This window comes from Heliangelus exortis, chromosome 8 (assembly GCF_036169615.1).
Source record: "Heliangelus exortis chromosome 8, bHelExo1.hap1, whole genome shotgun sequence".
NCBI classification, from domain to species: domain Eukaryota; kingdom Metazoa; phylum Chordata; class Aves; order Apodiformes; family Trochilidae; genus Heliangelus; species Heliangelus exortis.
In genome coordinates this window covers 12,461,758-12,479,338 of record NC_092429.1, presented here as the reverse complement: position 1 = coordinate 12,479,338, position 17,581 = coordinate 12,461,758, and the positions used below count along the sequence as shown (strand labels likewise).

The 17,581-nt window shown below is 38.0% G+C and overlaps 1 protein-coding gene across 1 annotated transcript in view; it reads left to right on the top strand.

The window, feature by feature from the left end:
• LOC139798769 (vitellogenin-1-like) overlaps positions 1–17,581 on the top strand; it is a 64,980-nt gene that overhangs the window by 6,639 nt on the left and 40,760 nt on the right. The window contains exons 2-3 of the mRNA XM_071749804.1: positions 15,659–15,679; positions 15,900–16,051. Coding sequence (XP_071605905.1) covers positions 15,659–15,679; positions 15,900–16,051 — 173 coding nt within the window. The remainder of the gene's footprint in view (positions 1–15,658; positions 15,680–15,899; positions 16,052–17,581) is intronic.

Sequence of the window (17,581 nt, the reverse complement as noted above, 5' to 3'; positions counted from 1 at the left end):
ATGGTAGGCACTCAGTTACACTAAGTCTGGGCATTTGGATACCTGCCTGCCCACTGTTGTGTGTTTACTTCTCATTTAGGAACAGAAGCATTGGGTTTGCTCATGTGAAGAAGCAAATGAACTCATTCAGTGGTGGAGCCTTAATGCGTTCCTTAGCTGCTGGCCTCTGTCTTTCCCAGTTTGGTTTCACAGTGCTTTTTTTGGGTTGGTTTTGTGTGTGTGGTTTTCATTTGTTTGTTTGTTTTGAAGAAGTCCTCCAAAATGTTCCTTAATTGAGAATTTTTTAATCTCCCAGAATCTTTTTAAGTGGACTTGCCCCTGGCTTACCAGTGGCAGAAGTTGAGAGCAGAGAAGAAAAGTGCACAGGGTCCGTTTGACCATTGTTCTGTTTACCTCAGAGTAAATGTCTCTATTCTTTGTTCTTTCTAGTAATGTAACTTTCCAATCATGTAGAGTACAGCATGCCAGGAAACTTTGTAACAGTTAATTCATTTTTATGCAGTTTCCAACTGCCAGAAGTCAAGGGAGCAGAGGAGAACACAGGGAAAGCCACAGTTCACATGGCTGTGCTGCAGACCACGAAGACTGTTGATTGATGCACTGTGAGTTTACCCTCCAGGACATAGCTGAGGTTATTGGTGGGACAAGGAACTGAAGATTGTGTTGCAGCTATTGGCTTCATTCATGAATTGTTAATGTAGAAGAATAAAAGAATTCACTCATGGCAATCAATTTCCCTTTAAAAATACAACAATTCACCCCAAAAGAGTGAAAGAAAGCTTAAGTGATAAATTGCAGGAATATTGCTTTCACATTTGACACCCATTAGCCCTGCTTTATATTGGGAAAATAGTATCATTAAGCAAAGTAGACAGTGCTTTAAAACTATTAGCTTATGAAAAGATTCAGCTACTACATAAAGATAACTATTATTAAATAGGAACATTTTGCAAAGCCTTTAAAGGATAAGAATCATGAAAAGTTTTCTTTGGTAGTATAGGTCTTTTTCTACATTCTTTCAAAAAAAACAAAAAAACACACATCTCACATTTTTAAGACAGAACAATCGGAGCTATTTGAGTTGAGAAGCATTTAATGGGAAGCTAGATTCCTCTAGCAATAAAAGCATATACCTGTACAAACTGAAGGAAGTTGCTGTCCTCCTCCAAAATCACAGGAGTGAAGTAACTACTGTGTACTGAATTTCCACTGTGAAATGGTAGGGATTGTTGTTCTGCCCCAGGAGAAGCCACGGAGCAGAAGCAGAGTGATCAGTGTCCAGTACTTCAGGGTTAAGGGCCAAGTTAAATAGTTTCTCCTACATCCTTGCCAGGCTTTTCAGACATAAGCTGAAACTACTTTCACCAGGGACTTTCATCCTGTAGTCCTTTTCCAACACAGATCATAAACACTCACTCAGTCTTATAATACATTATCTTGTAAGCTGTTAAACAAAAAAATATGTGACCAAATTTCAAACCCCTGCCAAACAAACCTTCCTCCTAATGTCAAGAAACTGCTGTCCTTTCTATCTCCATGTCTAATTTGAGGCAGATAAAACCAGCCTCTCATCATGCCTTATCCATCTGTAACATGTCTTCCCACCACATTATACCCCAAGTGTCCTTAGTAGAAGGCTGATAGAGCGAGGGCAGTTAATTTTCTAACCTATACCTTTTCCATTCTGAACAAAATGCACAGATGTCTATTGAAACCATTAGCCCTCATATCATGTACCAGGTTGTGCCCTAGAGCAAGGTGCAGCAGTATTGCAGATGCAGAAATTTGTGAAAGGAAATTATGAGAGAAGTAGGATGTTGAGGGCTGCATGAAATATCAAACACAGGGACAAGGAGAAAAGAATTCAGAGCAAGCCTTAGCTTTGGCACTGAGTGCTGGCTAGAGAAAAAAAAAAAAAAAAAAAAAAAGACTTGGAGCTTTTGTCCTTGCTGTTTCTTATGTTTTGTACCTGCTATCTGAAGTGGGAATACTTGACTATATAATTGTTCCCCACCCCTAAATCATTACCCCTTTATTTGGTTCAATTTTGAGATTAAAAAAACCTTTTCTAATTCTCTGCAAACTTTCTGTTTTGGATAGTGCCAGACTACAAAGTGTAAATTGCTTGGGATAAGCACTGATCCTTACTGACACTAAGCAAATAAAAGCTGAAAAGCCCTGGTTATTGGTTTGCAAACATGTAGAAAGGAAAATGCCTTTAATACAACATGTGTGATTCACATGAACCTTTGCCTCTATTTTGCCAGCATGCTGTCTTCCATTTCAACAACATTAGTTCAACCATGACTTGCCCAAAGATCTTCCCTGATCTCAGCAGTTGTCTTCAGAAGTAACTGCTCTTCACCATCTGCCCACCAGAATATCTTCACCAGCTCATTTTCTTGGATTAGTTTTTCCTCACTTCTTTATTTCATTTTCTTCTCTGCCAGCCTTCCTGATCTTCAGCGAGCAAGAGCTCTCCCCCAGCATCATGATAGCTGAGAGCAGAAGAAAATCTGTGTACCCAGTCCCACATCTTAGATAATCTGCAGCAACCAGGGTGGGCTGGGAAGACACAGTAATCTTTGGTTTTGTTATTGATCAGTCTTTCTAATATAGGGGTACCTCAGCTTCATATTCAAGATAGATATTTCTTTCAGGTATATGAGGAGTCTTCATCTAGTGAGAGATTATTTCCCTGCCTTAATACTTTTATAGTCCAATAGGCATGACATACTATCCACATTTTGTATTAAGACTGATTTGCTCCAAGAGCAACATGGAACCATAAATTGAAAACAGTTCTTCTCAGACTGTATCCACTGCCTCAATCACAAAACCAAGTTTTCTGACTCCTGCAGGCTATTTAGCAATTTGAATTCAGAAATATTTCACCATCTCTTTTTCTTAGTACCTATAAATTGGGTCTCAGTGAAGCCAAAAGGGTTGTTTCATTCTAGTGATGTTTGTAATTTTGCTGCATTTTGTCATATTTGAATTGAAGCTTATATACCACTACAGCCTTTCTGTACTAACAAAAATGTGCTTTTTCCTCATTACTAAACTATTTAAAATCTTTTTAAAAATCAGGTCCAGAAATGCACTCCTCTTTAAGCTGTACTGCACCAAGTAACTCCAGAATATTTTCTTGTCTCCTTTTCATACCTACATCAGGCAAGTGCATGGTACATTATGATTGATGACAGGCATTTTCAGGTATGTCAGTGTTTTGCATGAAGCTGTGTACTAGAGCTTCTTGGTAATCAGGAAAGATGCTACTTGGACAGTTAGATGGCTGCCATATGAACACCTAAGTGTATAATCTATATTATAGTTATGCTTAATGTCACCATTCTCCCCCACATATTTCATTCTGGCCACTTATCAAGTGATTGAGCAACACTTTTTCCCCAGCCAAGCATTCATACAGCTGTGCTGTTAAGTCAGTCTCACGACCATGTTGATTTCTACTGCACCTCACCCAAGTTTTATTCAGGTTATCCACAGATTGTTCTACACTTCTCAGATAAAGGACATATTATATATGCAGTTGCTATTTGATTGGCAGCAATAATACTATTAGGTGCTAAACAGTCTGAAAAAGGAGGTCACATAAATTTGCAGTGTAGTTTGCTGAATACCAGATTTGCACATAGGATATTGTAGGGAATTTTTCTGAGCATGCTTTTCCCATACATTCTATTTTGTAGAATCATAGAAGGGCTTGGGTTGGAAGGGACCTTTACAGGTCATCTGGTCCATCCCACCTGCAGTGAGCAGGGATTTCTTAAAATAGATCAGGTTGCTCAGAGCCTGAACTGAAAGTTTCCAGGGATGGGACATCTGTCACCTCTCTGGGCACTGTTCCAATGTTTAAATGTAAAAAATTTCTACCTAATACTTAGTGTAAATCTACCCTCCTTTGGTAGATTTAATTAACCATTAATTAACCATTAATCTTTCTACTATCACAACTGGTCCTGCTAAAAGATGTGGAGGTTGGGAATGTTCTTTTAGTAAAATACCCTTTATACCTTTTACAGGACTACCCTGATACTGGAGGTAGTTTTCTTGAAATTTGAGCATGAGCTGAAAAGCAAGTGGAAGAAAGTGACTTGAGGGCCAAAAATGTAACAAAGGTGATGGAAACAGATACGGGAAAAAAAATTATATATATAAGTGTATATATATATGTATGTATTTATATATATATTTCAGAATTTATTTATGCCATTTTTTTTTCAAATACAGTTAAATGGAAGCCAGGAGTAATTCTCTCATCTCATCCTCTAAAAACCTCCATAGTCCTCACAGCATGTCAATGTGAACCATATAGGACTAAACTAAGCCTCAGCCTAACACCACTTTATCTAACTAACTACAAATTGTCAGGTTAGATACAACATTGTGTAGAATCTATAGCCTGTGTTACTGAGGGCCCTAGTTTAGGTACCATAATGTTCTCTTTTGGCCTGCAAACCTTTGAAATGATCATTCTGCCTTTTAAAGAAGACTCTTAAGCATCTTGAGGTCATTGCATGGGGTTAAAATTGCAGCTATAAAATGACCAATAACAAACCAAACACATTTCTTTTCTCTTTTCTGAAGCATGCTTCTTATGTTGCAGACACTGCTTCCCTCACTCATTATAGTGAGATCCCTCATTGCCCAGTATTGTACTAACTCTGTCTGGTCTATTGTATTGTGATAACACTCCTTTGCCCATTGTATGAGGTTAGCACCTCCTTGGCTATAATAAGTATGAAAAAAATTCAAGGTTTAACTTGTCAAATGGAACTTTTCAGTGACTTATTAAAAGAACCCCTGCGGTATTACAAAATGCAGGTTTTCTGTCATCCAACTAAAAGATCCCTTTAGAAACCTTCATTTTTTAATGTGTGTAAAGACAATTTCTTCTGGTGAAATGCTTTGATTCTTCCCTGAATGAAATCAAGTGTTTTAAAACTTTTTGAGGTGCCCCAAAGGCTCTCTTCTATACTATGGAATGTGAAAGACTGTGAACCTCTCACATAATCGTCACACAGACACTTTGCTGTGTGCTCCTGGCAGCAATCGTTCATTACATACTGCAGGCTTTCATAAAAATAAAAAATAAAAACTGAATAAAATCAGTTGAAGGGAAAACTCTAAATTGAATTTGGGAAAAGAAAAGCTGGAGAGAAAACAGTTGCCAGGATTGTTAATGAGGTTATGATAAATTGTTACTGTTCTTATCTAATGAAATAGAGTTAGAAACAGAAATATGGAGATGGCATCCCTGTTAACCTCCTTCAAGCAGATAAACCTTAAGTTTGGTTCTCTCTTGTACTTTACATGCAAACAGTAACATTGGTTTGTATGAGTGGAGCTCCTAAGTCAGTATTCTTACCTCTCCCCCCTGCATCCCTGCTTAGAGCAACCTTCCTCCCACCACAGCACCTGAATTACTGCCAGCAGAGGAAGTTGCTGCAAGTGAATCAGGTCCCTGGACTGTCTTCTCACATCTCTCATGTTTCTCCCTCTCTCTTTTATCCCTCGTACTCTAGTCCTAAAGCAAAGCTGGATTTTTTCCCTTTGAGAGTCCCCGTGGCTGCTGCTAACACACGTGGCAACGAGCACAGCATACACACGAGGAAGGCAGAAAACATTTCATACAAATTACTTTCTTTTGGTTTTTGGGGTGGTGTTTGGTTGGGGGGGGGCTTTTTTGCTTATTTGTTTGTTAGCAGTGCCTGTGATAAACACAAGACCAGTTTTGTGAAGAGTTTGCCTCCCACTGATGTGAGTGCATAAAGGAAGGAGGGGAAGGTTGATGTTACTGTGTCACAGTGGCATGGGCAGGGCACCACAGGAGGAGGCACCAGCACCCAAAGGATGGTTTAAATGAAGCTCACTTTCCATTCTCTGGACAGCTAAGAGGAGTGTTCATGTGTCTTCAGTTTTATGCAGTCTTCTTCATAGATAGTACAGTTTAAGTCCCCACAAAGCAGTGCAGATCAGTGAGAAGTTTAGAGAACTGCAGTATGGGCTGTTTAAGAGATCAAGGAGCCATCTGAGGGGTACTGTTGCACTGTGCATTGAGTTTGGGACCTGGCCACCATGTCTGTAGTGCCATAAAGTAAGAGACAGGAGGAAAATGGTTAGAGATGTTAGAATAATTTTTCTAGATAAGAAAGAAAAGCCAGCTGGGAGAAATAGAATATATGAAATTCAGAGATCTTCCAGAAGTGCAGGACTGAGAAACAGAAAATACCTGAAGCTCTCTTATATTGTTCTGAAGGATCTAGGGAGGGATCAAAGAGAAAAAAAGTTTAGTTCTGGTTCCTTTTTTTTCTACATTGTACACTTGCTCCTGGCTTCAGATAAGAGACTGAAGCAGACACCTTTTTCAGGCTTCAGATCTGAAGAATTTTAAATGGGCTTCAAAAAGTAGAATTTTTTATATATATGTATCTTTTTTATCATGTAGCTTCAAATTACTCTCTAGGTTTTGGTGTGGATTTATTTAAATTGTTTAAAACCTCTCTATCTTCTTTTGTTTACAAGGGTAAATCCAAATTATTTGTCCCTAAGATGGAGCCAAAAATAGGCTACTTAAAGCTCAGGTTAAAAAATGGACAAAATATCACCTGTGTGATTTGCTTTAAATTGGTTTTCCCTTGGTTATTTCAATCTATGCATTGGGGAGACCTAAGAGTTTCTCTGTGAAAACAAGAGGTTTCCAATTAAGCATCATTAGTGGGAAAAAAACACCTGCTTTGGGTCGAAGATCTTATAAGGCTCCAGAGTAAAATGAGTGACAGTGAGGGTAAAGTGCTATGACAAGAAATCGAACTTCTCCCTCCCTGGGAAGTCCAGCATCTCTTTTCTCTCTCCAGATCAATCTGAAGCTGTTGTCAGCTTCTTGTGTGCTTTATGCTCTTTAGTAAAGTATGTTCCCCTTATCTCTCAGGGTCAGGAAAAACCTGAACCTGTCCTTTCATACAGTTCCCAAAAGTTGTCTCCTCACACCTTGTACCAACTCTCACTGCAGACGGCTCAGGCCAACTTCAATGACTGTTATTCCAGCTGTTTCTGCAGAAACACATTGCCTCATTCTGAATTTGGGCATGGTCCTTGGCACCTTATTTCTCATAGCCAGAGGTCCGTGGGCTCATTTCAGGTCCATTTTGAAGATCTGTCCACAGGTCTCACACTTCCTCTTAGAAAGAGATGATTTACCCATTAAATGGCAACAAATTCCCATTTTCTGTAACTTCAGGATGGAAAGCAGACTGTTTCAAGCCCATCACTAAGCTGCTCCTTGGAGGTGAAGAAATGTTGTAGAAATACCTTTAATGGTCTTAATTTCAATACACTTTGAGCCTACTGCATCAGTAATTATCTTCAGTACTAAGGGTGGTTCACGTACCTGTGGTTCTACATGGAGCATAGACAGTTCAATAACTTTAGAGCCTCTTAGCTACTAACTTACAAGCCAATGGTAGTTTTATTTCATGAATGCTTTGTGAGGCTGGAGCTGATAGCCTATTTTCTTGTTTTCCCTTTTTTCTTGTTTCCCAGTTGACTGGCCTGGCTTTTTAAACTGTATTGCAGGATCAGTTTCTTTTCCATGCTTCATTGAGACAGAGCATTTGCTACCCTCTCTGTAGATGTTACCTGAAGTATTGGTACATGCACTGCACTCACTCCCTTTAATGTTTTTCTATACACTTTCCAGAATGTTGGTTGGGTGGAAACTTATGGGTGAAGCTGCTGATGTTTTCATGTAGAGCATGTTTTCTCTTACAGCTCTGTGTTGCACATTTTAATTTCTCTTTGTTGTTACCAGCAACACTTTTATGCCTGGAAGATGAGCTGTTCTCACAATCCTCCATAGCTTTTTCCCAGCAACATGTCTTTGTAGACTGCTTGGTGAGAAAAACTGAAAGGCTATAGGGCTGCTGCCTTCCAGAAAGACACTGAATTATTTAGAATTATACCTAGAATGATAGCTTCTTTTCACTGAAAGTTCAACAATGGCACTGCCATAATCTGTTAGAAGAATGGCTCAAGCACACTGCTGCTCCAGAAAGCCCAGGAGCTGCCTGGAAAGCCTAACCATGGAGAGATTTCAGAAAATCTTTCATGCTTCTGAGTAATAGAAAGATATCTGGGGTTTATAAATACAGAAAATAAGAGTGTTGACTATGTTAATAGGCAGTTTGCTGCAGCTTTGTACAAGCTGGCTGCCAGAGGCCAATGCAGTGAAAAGTAGATGCCGATGATGGCTACATGCAAGTGCTATAACATGTTAGTATAACTAGTTAGGAGTTAAAAGAAGTATGCCATGTTTAAACATGTGTATTTATTATACCTTTTAGTTTTATATCCCACATGTATTTGTAAGTGCACAAGTGCAGAATGTGTAGTGGTAAATGTGACGTTCACTTCAGAAAACTTGAAGATGTATGAATGCAAATAGTTTTATTTTGCTTTAGGAGAGGTCTAACATCAAACTTTTAATTAAGAGGAAGACAAATTTCCTTTTAAGTTTACTTCTACTCTTAAAATTAAGTTGATGTCTCAGTATCCAGAAATTCTGGGTAAAGTCACAGGAATGTTTGAATTACATGCTGGATATTGCATGTTTCTTAGTGTTTTGAAGTGTATGTATTCAATTATGGGGTTTGTGCACTAATAATCAGTTGGAAGGAATTTGGTTATTCTTTGAAAGCCTCTAGAAAAATAAGAAGGTAAGAATCAAGCAACATCTTCCTATGTTAAAAATGTTTTAAAAGTGTGTTAAATACACAGCTGGAATAAACTCTCCCAATTTCATGTAGTTTGAGTGAGTTACATATCACAACAGAACTGTCAGAGGAGAAAGGAAATAACAAGACAAAACTGTAGAAAATGTCCATGGAACTTGTTTGGCTTCATTCCATTGCCTTCTCCGAAAAAAACCCGATACTGGGTTTGACCAGTCCAGGAAATCCTGGAAAATTAAATGCAGAAGTTGTTTTCTGAGTCACTTGCCTTTGAACACCAAGGAAATAGGGATCTTCCTAGTGTTTTCTCCAGAGACAAGCAAAATTAAATTAATTTAGATATTACTACTAAAAAAAAAATAAACAAAAGGCTAAGAAACTGGATGGTTTCTGAAACAGAGTCTTAAAGAACTTTTTAAAATTATCTGAGAGGTACAGATTTTCAAGCCCTACTCATATTAAGAAGTATTTTATTCCTTGACTGTCTACACTGAAGTTACAGTGATTGGTCAAAGAGCAAATTAGTGTCAGTTAATATTAGATAGAGATCCAGTTAAACTCCAGTGAAACAGATACTATTAACTTCAGTGCAGGTTAGAGGGTGTAGTGAGCCAGAGACTGGCTTTAGCTTTTGCCCATCCTCATACTAAAAAATTTTGAAACAGAATTGGAGCAGTTTAACATTAAGGCTGCACATAGCACAGTAGAGAATGGCATTTGTAGTGTTATGGTCATATTAAATTAACCCTGCACCAAAAGACAGTCTCTGTCATAAGACTGTTAAAATTGGTCCCAGTCAAATGAGTAAGAAATTTTTTGTAGTATGGGAGAAAATGCAGTTCTGTAAGAGTGCAACATACCAGTTAGCTGAAAATTGCAGGCCTGGACCTGCACCCAGACTCCACATATCCTGGTATCCTGGATATAGGAATTTGTTCACCCTTCATTCTTTATATTAGGGGGAAGAAATTCTTCACAGTCTTAGCCAAAGGTCTGTTCAAAAGTTAGTATGTCCTCTGATGCTTATGGACAACATGGAGTCATAACAATGTAATGGGTCTGCACTTCCTTGATAAGCAAATACGAACATCAGTGCTCCATTTAATATTTTAAAATGTGGTTGTCTTATATGAAAATTGGATAATGATTTAATACCTGCTGTAGTGGGAATAATCATGTAGCAACTTTCTTTCAAAGTAATGAAACATATGGTGCTCAATTTATTACTGAACTAGCTTTCACAGTAATTTAAAACCAAAACTGTTCTTCTTTTATGGTTAGACCTTTCAATCTCTGGAAGTTGTAGTCATTGACTAAATAGTGGTAGATGATTTTGCCTTTTTTTTTCTTTTTGAGGATAAAGTCAATGCCTGTTGTTTGAACTGGCAGAGTATTATCTGCTCCCTCCGTAGGAATAATACAGTGCTTATCTTATCTGACCCATGACCTCATGTCACAGTGACCCAGTGCTCTGAAACTAAGGTAACACACCTCATATATTCTGTACCAAGAGCAAGTTCATAACAAGCTTCCTCCTGATACCATAAACTTATCTGATACTCTGGCACTAGAAAGTGATGATCCAGATCCATCATGTTCTTGCAGTGGTTCTGCCACATAAGGGAATAAATCACTAAAGTGCAGGTCTGTGAAACAGAAAAATAATATCATTATACCCAAGAATATTGGCTTCTGGGGAGAAAAGTCAGTGCTTTCCCTTTCATTCATAAAGAATGTTTTGGATGAAACTAAAAAGAAGTAGCTATTTTTGGAATTCATTATGTATTTGTACAACTCCACACTTAAAGGAAAAATAAAATAATCCAAATTCTTTATTAGGAGAGTCTGAACTTTTGCAGCCATGATACACTTGGCATGGTGTAAAGAAAAAGAAAGACTTGAGAACATTCTTCTTTCTAAGGATCTCCCACCAATGACTCAGGCCTTGTTCCTCCTGGAAGAGAAAATTATCCTGACACAGGATGAAAGAAGATTAGAGGTCTTTTTCTGAAGTGGCAAATTTATGTTCTCACAGCACCACCTCCAAAGGGCTGTTGATCCCAATTCTGCTAAACCATGTGTGCTCCCTGCATTCTAAGGCACATGTTATGGCCTGGGATCTCCTCACCTCCCTGCAGCAGTGCCCACATTTTATGCAGTCAGAGTGCATCGGAATAAACATTTCACAAGTATTATTCCCTCTGGATAAGTTACTAGCCATGACAGCTTTAATTAAGCATGCAGTTCCTGGCAGCACCTCACCCTGTAGGAGAACAATTTTAATGCAGCACAGAAAGCTCTGCTGTGTCCTACAAATGAAGTTACCATTTCCCTCCAAAAGTGACTGAGATGACCAAGCAAAATTTCAGCCTACCTGATTTCCCACCAGTACTCATGCCAAAGCAGCTAATCATTCTGTGACCATGAAGTCTAAGTTAGGGTTAAGATAAACTTGGAGAAGTTATCTTCTAGTGCAACAGAATTACATGGCAAACACCAGTCCTCAAATATGACATGACTCAAATCTCAGCTGGCAAGCTGTCCAACATTTAACCCTACTGAATGACTTGGGAAATAGTTTCTACTGAAAGGGAGGGGGGGATCCTGAAACCTCTCTGAGTTAAGTCCATTTTTTTCTCTGGAAAAACATGCAAATCCATGTGAGGTGTTAGGGATAGTCCCACTGACCACTGAAATACACAGATATGCCTTTGGGTTAACAGCATAAAAATTTATCAAAAGAAAACTTTTAAGCTATGCTATAAATCTAGATGAACAGCACCTCAAACCATACATACTCCAAAATATAGACTAAATTTTTATCTATACAAATAGACAAAAGTATTTCTACACCTTTCGTTTTGCAAAACTTGTATTTAATTCTTACAGTTATCCCACAATTCCCACACCACTGCGGTGTGGCATCATCAGAGTGGGATAACTGTGGGGAAATGAGCCTATTGGTTTCTTTCTAGTAAAAGGAATGGAAGTAAAAACAAACAAAAAACAACCAAACAAAAAACCCCAAACAACAACAACAAAAAAGTACCTTTTAAAGCAAGCTAATGTGACAAAATCCCTTTGTGAATGTACTAGAATCAGCATATAGTAATTTAGCTCAGCCCAGAACACATTCTTATTCATTAGACAATGTCCAGAGTCTCTGATGACAATATCAGACATCATCTGGGAGGCTACATTGTAGTAGCAAATGCTGAATATTTTGGGAAAAAAATTCAAGAAATGAATGTTAAATATGAAATAAGTGTGATTTTTTTAAAAAATAATTTTTAAAGCTGGGTTTCTTCAGCTTTAGAAATGAGGAAAACTGAAGGCTAAAATATACCGAGCTCAGCCAACTGATAATATCTATTTTAACCTGCTATGGTTGCTTGGGAGCTGTTTTGCTAATCCCTGCTTTGTCGTTGGGCTGTGTATTATCAGGATGGGGATGGCAACACTGCACCATAATTCAGCAATATGAATACTGAACAAGGAGAGTGCAGAGCTATCGGCAGCAGAACAGCAGCAGATAATAAGACTCTGTTACTCAGGCAGAATGTGTTATGTAAAGACAATTGCAGTGTAGCAGCAATAGCTCTAATCAGGTTAATTAGGCTGTATTCATGTTTCATTTATGGTGCAAGTGCCCTGTAAATTCAAAGCAGTCTACCTCATGTTACTGCACTCCTTACACAGCTGTCATGCTCTCCGTAACACTCAACACCATATATTGTCTTCTTTCAAAAAAAAAACAAAACGAAAACAAAACAAACACAAAAAAACCCACACAAAAAATGACAATTCCCCTCACTTTTTAAGGATTCCTTTTCTTTGTTTTTATGGGTAAAAAAAAAAAAAAAAAAAAGTAAAAGGAAAAGGTGCTGGTTCTGTAGAGGGCCCATATTGACATTTAAATTCTTTCCTCTGCAACCAATTTGGGCACTTGTAAGTTGTTTGTGGAGGATCTGTTTAATGAAATTTTATTTGTTTATAGTGTATCTTCTTTCTCACTAGGACAACATGTTGAAAGTTTAAGAGAAGTCATGTTGGCTTTAAAAAGTGTGTCTCTCACCTTTTCGCCTTTCAGCCATTTCCTTAAAGTGTTAGATTGCCCATTTATTCCTTCAGAGATAGCTTTGGAGAAAGAATTGGGGTCCAGTTTTGTGGCATTAAAACTCCAGCTGTGTGTCCTCTCCACTCACTGAAATTTTCAGGTTGTCCATTTAAAGTAATAATGGATACAATAATTCTGAGATCACTTGCAAGTGAGATCACAAGGAAACAAGCCTGGGTAGAAAGGAGCTATTAAAAAGAGAGAACATGCTACAGCCTGTGCAATCTTAATTATTTTAGGGAACTGCCTGACAGTCAGCTGTCTACATGCTGATTGTGAGCTTAGACTCAGTGCTCTTCATTAAAAAAAATAAATGCAGTATTTCCACTACCAAAATAGCACAAATCTATTAATATTTAAGGGGCAACATTAAACCTTTATTAAACTTGAAAACATTAGCTCCTTTTTAATGTGTCCCTTAGACATTATTTTAATATGCTGTTAATAACAGTACTTAAATTAATAGCATGACTTATATTGTTCTGTAAATAAGATATATACATTCTTATATATTCTGCCCCACAGAAGCCTGGCTCATTGAGCTGTACAGCACAATATTACTGCAAAAGTCAAGCTGTGGTGCTGTTGAGCAATGCCATAAAAGCTGGGTGACCAAAGCAGGGGGGTTTTGCATGGTACTCCTTACAGTATTACACTGCTGCTGTACATTTAGTTCCATTCTGGTTGCCAAAAATATGACTGTTTGTACAACATTTCTAACTACATGTGACAATGCATGCATGCCAGACAAAGAATGCCTCTGAATTTCAGGGCTCACAAGCATGGTGCATCTTGTCATATTTCACACAAGTAGTAGCCTAGAAGAAAACATCAGGGAAAATCCATGTGTACATATTTTTTTTGCTGTCTGAACCTACAGCGAACCAACACCCCGGTTATCAATCTCTTGTAACAGTCCACATGTCTATCATATATTTTTAACCATTTTACTAGTTACAAATTTCACTGGAGATCTGACTGCTTGGCCAAGTGTATGTCTTTCCCTTTATGAAAGACACCTGTGATACTGAAGTTCTCAAGGCTTCTGGAGGTATCAGTAGCAAAGACATCCCAGTGACACAGCCCTCATTGGGTTTTCACCTGTGTATCTGAGCAGCAGAGTGGAGGGGCCAAGCACGGGCTGTGGGGCTGGACCCTGACTCCAGCTCAGGTGCACCAGCACCACCATAATAAACTTCATGATTATTATTAAATGAGGTAATGGTGTAAAGGGACTGTTTGATGGGGCCTGGAGTAAATATATTCTCAGCCCCAGTGGTAGAGCCCTCAGGTCCCATGCTTAGGTTTCACCCTTCTCCCTGATGAATAGCAACAGCTAAGAAAACCTTGCTCTGCTCCTGGAATAGAGCCTGCCTGCCTGTGCAGATCTTGTATCTTTCATGGCCTCAGGGAAATACCAGATAAAGATTCTTGAGGTCTCCTTTCTGCCCCTTTAATAACCCTTGTACCCAGGTGGTTTTTTATGTGATATTTAATTTATCATTTGACCAAAAGAAAAGCTTAAATTCGAAGTAAATGTTAAATACTTAAAAAAAAACAAAAACAAAACAAAAAAACAAAACAAAACAAAAAAAACCAAAAAAAACCAAACCAAAACATCCGAGGTTAGGAAGCAAACTCTCTCCTGATGTAGTGTTTCTACCGAAACATTTTTTTTATTGTAAGTGGAATATTCTGGAACTATTTTTGCAAGACTGGCAGCAGGCAAAGCCCCATGAGAATCCACTGAGAAGGACTGGATGCTCCTAGCTCACTGAGGTCTTCCTGGAAATGTCACTTGTTTATTAATTTCCCTCCTGTTTTCAGAGGATAAACTTTGACCACTAGCCAGAAGCTAAAGTGAAGATCATGCTGAAAAAATTTTTCTTCCCAGGTGTAGATAACAAGATATTAATGGAAAGACAGTCTCTCATTGCAAGTCTATGAGCTCTAAGGTATCTCAATCCTAAAGCTACAAAGGCAATCACAAATTCTCCTTTAAAAATAGAGTTTCAATGTGACAGAGCAAGCTGTGTCTCCAAAGCTGGGAACCTTGTCAGGAGTAAATCATCAGGAGACAGAAGACATGATAGAAAAGCTAAATTATTTTGCTTATGATGGAGGAAGTGTTTTTATTTTAATTTTTCATTATTGTTTTATTACATAACTTCAATGTGGAGAAACAGGGGAAAATAACAAGCAAGGTATTTTGAAAATGAAATCTGTATTTCACATAGCATGTTAGCTGAAATCATTAGGTGATTTGAAGTATTCATCATTCATGACCTCAGAAATGTTTATTTTTTGATTGATCAATGCAGGTCATAAAATATGCTTGTTTGTCAATCCAGCATGCCAAAAGAAACATGTGATAGCACATACCTTTATAAAAGAGAAGCCAGCCTGTTTATCCTTTACTTTATCCCCATCATGAGGGGCTTCATATTAGCCCTGGTTTTAACCCTGGTGGGTAAGTAACTGATCTGCTTTGATGAATTTAAAATAATAGATTGAAGAAGAAGTTTGGAATCCAGTTATAGTTTTCTTACAAACATGAATCTTAATATTTCATGGAAAAAAATATTTTATGATGGGTTTTTTTGTTGTTTAAAGAAAAAAGGCTTTTGGCTATGTGCTGAGCTACAAGTACAGTTAATTAGAAAGAGTTATGCCATATGTATAAGATGAGATATAGCCTTTCATACTAAAAAACATTAACATTTTGGGGTTTTCTTTCTGCTTTGTCATTTCATTACTTTTTTTTTTTTTTTTTTTTTTCCTTCTCTTTCAGGGAGCCAGCATCTTAATTACCGTAAGTAATTTTCCTATCAGCTAATATAATTATAATGAGTGAAATTCAAAATAGAATCTGAAAAGTGTATCAATATTTAATATAATTTTATAACAGCTAATTTTGTTCAGGTGCAATACAAAATGATCAAATTCATCTTTTTTGTTACATACATACTAATACAGGTATTTTAATATATTCTGTACAGTCTCTGTTTTTTATGGAAACCATTTTTTTGCAGAACCCGATTTCAGTGAAAACAAGGTTTATACATTTAATTATGAAAGTGTGCTTCTCAGTGGACTTCCAGAGAAAGGACTTGCACGAGCTGGAATAAGAATAAATAGTAAAGTGGAAATCAGTGGTATTGGGCCAAAACTGTGTCTTATTAGGGTAAGAAAATGTATTCAATTTGAAAAGCAAAATTCTCTTCATACTTGACTTCTCTTTTTTAAGCTTTTGGGAAGTAAATAAGTTTCATCATGTATTGTGCTTACTTGGGGAGAACATAACCAACACTTATTTTTTATGCAGGGGTCCTAAATTCTGTTTGCACTTGGCCAGGTAATTCTCAGCTGAAGTAAAACTTGAGCTTGAAGTATTCCTTCTGCTTTATGGTCAGGGAGACAATGGAATATAATTTGAAATGCACCGTAATTTATTACTGGATCAATGCAATCATTCCCGACTCTACAATCTAGGATTATTTAATCAAGTGATTTCGTAACCAGCAAAGGAAAGGCAAAAAACCGTATGACAGGGGCTGGATGTGATTCAATATTTAGCATAATTAATGTCATCTGGTGGCTTCTTTTTCTGCAGGGTCCCAAATGACATTCTTTGTCATCCTCAGTTGTATGTTTTTACTGCATGCTGAGCAATTACTAAGAGTTCTGGTTCTGTGAAAAACACTTTTGCCTTTAAAAGAAGCCTATACGTGCTTCTAATGAATGTATTGAAACACACTCTTCAATTGCTTTACACAAATTCCACTTAGCCTTCTTTATATGTGGAAGAAAAATGATCTTTTTAAAAGCTTTTTTTTGAAAATTGAAAACTGCAGATTAAAAAGATGGGTGATAAATGCTTGTAAATGCTGTAGCCTTCCAGACTGAATTGGCCTTCTGCTACTAGGTATAAGTTTAAATTATAATAGATCTGGACAGGGCACATCGCTTTTCCATGACCTTTGCAAATGGCTAGATTTTGGGGGGGAAAACCCCAAGGAAGTAGAAGCCCTGCATCTATGCTGTTAAATAGAATGCTTTCCTGGCAGAGAGGAGGCAGATGTAGTCTTGTCTTCTCCCCACACCTGCCCCATTCCTGCTGAAGCATCTTTTGGTGTGGCAGGGTGAGTCTTCACCAAAAAATTGATTTCTCTTTCCTAAAACCTTTCAATAATGCTTCACCCGCCCTTGTGTATTTGGAAAAAGTTTTCATTTTAAAAACTAAATACAAAAATAATTTGAGAAAAGAAAAAGAATCATGTTATTTTGGGGCAAATTCTAAGCAAAAGGTAACGTGTTTATTCCCTTCTGCTCTGGGAACAGTTTATTTTGCTGCTGTTATATTTAAACCAGACACTTTGGAGGGGTGGTTCAGGGACTTAGCCTTTCATCTGTAGCCTACTAGTTTGCATTCAGCCCAAGCAAAAGGCTGTGTTCCCAGGGCTGTTTCCAGGTGATAATTTTTTCATCGGGAACCCACAGTCAGGGATTGCCAGCTGTGTTCAAAACCGAACAGACAGCACAAGTCCTGACTGGCCCCGAGGGCTGGGGAAAACTGCCTTGTCCCAGCCCTGCAGAGCAGTCCCAAACCTGCCCCTGTGCAATATGCCAGAAGCACATCCCAGAGGCAGCATGAGGAATTTGCTCCGTAACAGCCTCCTCTGTAAGCTTCAGTTTCTGGGGCTGGCAGTGATCT